The 6102-nt window shown below is 38.7% G+C and overlaps 1 protein-coding gene across 1 annotated transcript; it reads left to right on the top strand.

The window, feature by feature from the left end:
• On the top strand, positions 302–1120 carry LOC104718900 (VQ motif-containing protein 22). Its single transcript, XM_010436719.1, has one exon. It carries the CDS (start codon positions 349–351, stop codon positions 931–933), a length of 585 nt encoding a protein of 194 aa, XP_010435021.1. The 5' UTR covers positions 302–348; the 3' UTR covers positions 934–1120.

Here is a 6102-nt window from a genome sequence, read left to right as displayed (position 1 = left end):
TCGTTACAAGATTCTTCTAGTCCTTGCTTTTCCAAACATTTTTGGGTTAAATTTTGTCACTAACCAAAACAAAGCAAGATAAAAAGAAAAAACTTAATTCTAGAATTACTACTCTACGTGAGAATTGAGAAATACAAATCGACAATCAAACGTTAGGCGACGACAACCTTTTTAAATCCACGAGCCCGAAGAAAACAAACCAAAACCAACGGCTGTGATGTGTTAGATGGTCTTCCTTTGACCAAGTCGAACCAATTATTATTTTTTTTAGAAAAAATGAGAAAGTCCATAAATACTCAACAAAAGGGTTCTCGTCTTTGATCTCTCTCCCATAATAATAAGAAGAAGATGGCCAACTCCAACAACGACTGGTCTCAGTTCTACAACAACCAAACCTTCTTCACCACCGTTACAGCCTCCACAGTCACAACCACTAACACCACCACCGCCACATCAGCTGAATCTCCCCTGAACCCTGAAAGCCGCCGTGTTGCAAAACCAACACGTCGGAGGTCTAGAGTCTCGCGTCGTACACCCACTACACTTCTCAACACCGACACAGCTAACTTTAGAGCCATGGTCCAACAGTTCACTGGTGGTCCATCAGCCGTGGCTTTCGGGTCTTCGTCTTCGTCTGGTTTTAGTCTTACCTCGTCGGATCCTAGTGCCGGAGCTCCGTCCATTGGCTATCAAGCTCCTTGGCAATACGCTAGTTTGCAGAACCAAACGGATCATCATCACGAGCTGCCTCAGCAAGAGAGACCATACATGTTCTCGTCGTCAAACAACGTTAGTACTCTAAGCTATCCTAACGCGGTGGTTTCCAATGGTTTTGTAGCGGCGGATGAGAGTAGAGACGGCGGAGGAGGAGGAGAAGGAGGTTATGCTCCGTCGTCGGAGAGGAGTAACAATGTTACTTCATGGTTGCAATGAGGAAACGGTACTGAATTATCATTCTTCAGAAATGGTTTTTTTTTTTTTACCAATTGGGAAGGAAAAAAAAACACATAAAAGGAGGAAATGTTAGGTATACTGACTTTGTTTGTAGCAGAATGAAAACTTTGACTATTGTAACTTTTTTTTAAGTTGTGTTTTATTTAAATTTCATATTTTGAGGACTTTGTCGACGCATAAATTTGAATAACCTAAAATAGCATTTACCAAATTGAGATATCGTCAATCCAAAAGTTAAGAGCTCATTTAGGAAGAATAAAGATGGCTTTGGAAACAAATGTAATCAATGTGATCATATGATATGGTAAAATTGATATCTTTTAGACTACAAAATTATACGTTATGTGAAATTTATGGAGTGTTACTGGATAGTGTATTTTAATGGAATTAGATGTATTTCAAAATCAAATTGTAATCTGCTGTTATTCAATTATGTAGTTGATAAAGTACAAGAAAATTCAGTGTTTATTCAATATCGACTTGTTAGGTTAAGACTATCAAGTGTCATACGTACGTAATGTATATACATAAATAAGATTATAAGGATCCCGTAGTCGTATTCTATTGACGTCAAATTCTTGTTTATTTCTCAAACTATATATGGATCCATGATTTGGTTGCATGGGTGTGTAAAACTAACTTTTGAATAAATATTAAGAATTTAATAGATTAAAGTTCTTTTCGTTTTGGCAATAGTTGGGAGTATCATATGACTTGTACAAAGAAAGGTCTATATATATATGAATTGTCTTTTCCTTTTTCTCCTTCGTTCCATGTGTGATGATTAACTTTAAGAAAAATCTTAGTTGGCTTTTCAATTTAATGAAGAATTTTCTCTAAAGAAAGAGAAGTAAGGAATATTAGTTTACAATGCCGCCGTTGCTTTTCGTTCGGAAACAAGGGAAAGTGAGTCGGTGAAAGTAGGCTACCAACATGTGAAGTATCTTACGTGATGTTTTTCTCTTTTCTTTTCCTAAAAAGTGATTTATAATGGGAAAAACGAGTGAAAAAAAAAAAGAGGGTTAGAGCCTTATAGGACATGATGAAGGCACAAATTTATTGGAGAAAAAAAATCGTTAAGTGAATAATGTGGCATGCCGGACATGAAAGGCGGGTTAGAAGAACTTAATGATCCTCCGTTCTTAACTCAGCTTTTAAAGCACTTTCAGTGAACCAGATATATATATGCACAATCAGCAGTAGTAGATCTGCTTCTTACATGCTCAGTAAAAATGTTGACTTTGATGACCTCACATATCTTGCTTTGTTTCATAAACTCGTTAAGGTATTCATGTCTATGCCACATTAAAACCTTAAATGCTACATTTCGTTTGTTCATGTTTCACAGCTTTCATATGAGAAGTACAAGTGATGCTTTTATTATTACTTTATTTAGTACCATTACCTTCTATGTTGCTGACTTACTTTACAAAGCTAGCTTCACTTGTTGTATATATTGTTAACTTAGAAATTGTTCTTCATCAAATGTTCATGTAACTTGATGATCTTTAAACTCCTCGCTAATTATATTTCACTAGACTTCTGTGATTCATCTAAACTAACTTTAGAATGCTTCAGCTTTATTCATATTCATGTACAGTTCGCAACATAACTTTTTAAACTTACATGCTCATTAGCTTGGACTCTATGACATACATATAGATCTTTCTCTGCTTTATGTATTGGTAGTCTTTGTGACATAAATACCCAATTCTTTAAATGTTGAAACTTTTGTAGCAGTTCAGATCAACTCAGCTTCGTGTACATGCTCCAGAGATCTAAACAGCTTTATTATTAACGTTGTCAAGAAACATAAGCTGTAAATGCGGATGAGACAACAATAAATTGCAGAAAATAAACGAGACAAGAGCTTTGTTAACGAGGTTCGGTTTTTCCTACTTTCCGAGACCACATCCAGATTTCAATTTCAATAGAACAAGAAAAAAAATACAACATATTCGCAAACACGTAACCAAGCACAATCCTTTTTGTTCACCACACCGTTCTATAACATGAAATCTTAAGAATAAATCTCTACCCTTAACTAAACTCACACCGAGCCTATTCAAACCCAGATAACCTAACCTTGGGCTAAACTTCCCCTTAGCCTAGAATTCATCTCTAACTCTCTGGAGCAACCTTCACATAAATGCCACACCGACGAACAAAGAAGGTTGAACAACACAAGCACCAAACCGCGAAACTAAGCCGCACACAATGAGAAAACTCTCTAGAATTTTATTCTTTATGCCTTAGCTCTCTTGTCTCTCTAGGACGTGTCCAATACCTCCTTAAATATCCATCAATACTTCCTAATCACCATAGGAGAAGATTTCCACATTCAATAAGAAAAAGACTTTTTCCTTTTTGCTATTTTCTTTGTTTCTTGTAAAATTCTAATTTAATTAACCAAAGAAATAGTAGTTTTCCTTTTCAATTCATCCTCAAATCGTCCTTCAATATTGTCTTCTCAAACCTTTTAGAAAATTCTCACACACATAAAACAACAACAATCCCGTATCACTTCTTGAATCACACATACACTACTTCAGACAAACCAATACATCTTCAAAAGCGTTGTCTTGGGATACCAGGTTTCAACAAATCAGTGAAAAGAATGTTTCAACCTCTCCCTTTGTTACTGAGTTTTAGAACCTCATCATAAAGTAATCAAAACTCGAGAATAGTCTTGAAAGCCTTGGGTGATTGCATTTGGGGTGATTGCGACACACAACAATCTAAGATTTAACAACTTGCTTATTTACGCTTTTTGTTGTCATAAGCACAACTCACTGACTCAGTCAACAAATTAATATAAGATTGTCCTTGTTCATGGTCAATTAATGGATGTACCATTATACGCAATCCGGGTATCAATATTATCTAAATCTCAGTAAATAAAGGTTGTCCAAAATCATTATACGCAATCCGGGTTAAATATTTATATATGAATTTGCCTTGCGTTGATTGCCCTTCCAATAAAATTCATAAGCTTGCTTTCTCTCAAACATCTATCTCTTCAACTCGTCCTCTACAATATATTTTTATAGATCATTGGACTTCCTCTATTATCTCTGTTGCCTCATACTAGCATTATCTCATTATAGTACGTCGATCATTTCACCCACTATACCTAGTTCTACCCGCTTAAACTCAAGTCCCATGTGAAAGAAACTTTCATTCGCTTCAAAGCTTTAACAGAGAATCAGTTTCAAACAAAAATTGGCACCCTGTTTTTTTACAGTGATAGTGGCGGAGAGTTCATTGCACTCCGTGATTTTCTCTCCAATGCCAGCATCACCCACTTGACGTTTCCTCCACACACGCCTGAACACAATAGCTTTGCTGAGAGACATCATCGGCATATTGTTGAAACCGGTCTCTCTCTACTGCACAAAACTCACATTCCCAACACCTTTTGGTCCTATGCCTTTGCTACAACTGTCTATCTCATAAATAGACTACTCACTCATGTTCTTTCCCTCTCCTCACTGTTACGTCTTCTCTTTGGCATTGACCAGAATTATGCAAAACTCAAAATCTTTGGCTGCATGTGTTTCCCATGGCTACGGCCATACGCTCCCACAAACTCGAAACACGTTCCATGCCTTGATTTTTTTGGGCTACTCTCTCCCCAAAGCGCCATCCTCTATCTTGACAAATCCACAAATCGTTTGTACATCTCCAACCATGCTCAATTTTTTGAAACCAGTTTCCCTTTCGCCTCTAATTCCTCGATGCCCAACGTCTCTAAGCCACTCGCGAATTGAGTTTCACCGCTCTTCATCATAATGGCTTCATCCAAGCCACTCATGGACTCCTCCAACTGCCCTGGTCCTTCACCACCGTCACCAGCATCACCAGCGTCACTGGTGTCACCATCACTCTCTGTTGCCTCATCCCTATCACATGCCCCGTCACAATCATCTACTTCCATCAACAGTGCAAGCAATGTTGATATGCCTCCTCCCACGAGGCCACATTCATCAGGCTCATCCATTAGGCCCATTAACCGATACCTCTACATCCTCAAGCCCATTAACCAACGACCCCACACCATTAAGCCCACGAACAAGCCTTTCTTAACCACAACTATCGTCTTCACCTTCTTCGACAACGTCTGCTCGTCTGATTCAACCGCCTCTGCCTCCAAATCATCATCCCATGACCACCTGCGCCAAACACAGGATCGTCAAACCCAACTGGAAGTATGCTCTTGCCATCTCTGCCTGTGTAGTAGAACCTCGAACCGTCAAACAAGCCCTCGATGATGCTAAATGGAGGGCTGCGATGTACGAGGAGTTTAACTCTTAGCTTAGGTTCGCTATTTCATGTGGTCTCTTGTCCTGCCTGCTCCCAACCAACACGTTGTCCAAATGGATTTTTAAACTAAAGTACTTACTAGATGGATCGATTCATAGACACAAAGCGAGACTCGTTACAAAGTGTTACAACCAATAAGAGGGTATTGAATATTCTGAAACTCAGTCTCGTAATCAAGGCAACAACCATTCGTGTTGTTCTCTAAATGGCTATCAATTATGACTGGCCGATTAAATAGCTCGACGTCAACAATGCTTTCCTCCAAGGAAGCCTCACCGAAGAATGAAGGGTTCATTTATGCCAACCGACCATATCACCTATTTCGTCTTCACAAAGCGTTATACGTTTTAAAACAAGCACCTAAGGCTTGGTACCTAGAACTTAAAACCTTCCTCACCACTGCCGGTTTTGCTAACTCTCTCTCTGATGCCTCTCTGTTCATTCTCCATCACGAGACCAGTTTTGTATATCTTCTTGTCTATGTTGATGACATTCTTGTCACCAGTAATAGCAACGATCTCCTTCAACAAACACTCACCTTACTGGCGATTCATTTTAGCATCAAAGCCCCAGAAGATCTTCACTATTTTCTTGGTCTTGAGGCTCGACGCATACCACATAGAGTTCATCTCACCCAACGATGATACATTCTTGATCTCCTCACTCGTACGAAAAAGATCAATGCTAAACCGATCAATACTCCCATGGCCACTTCTCCACGTATGTCACCTCACTATGGTAACCCTCTCGCTGATCCATTTGAGTATTGGTCTGTTGTTGGTAGTTTGAAGTATTTGGCTTTCACTAGAACAAATATCTCGTATG

This window comes from Camelina sativa, chromosome 10, assembly GCF_000633955.1.
Source record: "Camelina sativa cultivar DH55 chromosome 10, Cs, whole genome shotgun sequence".
NCBI classification, from domain to species: Eukaryota; Viridiplantae; Streptophyta; class Magnoliopsida; order Brassicales; family Brassicaceae; genus Camelina; species Camelina sativa.
The sequence above is the reverse complement of the archived record's forward strand: the minus strand, read 5'-3'. Positions and strand labels throughout refer to the sequence as shown.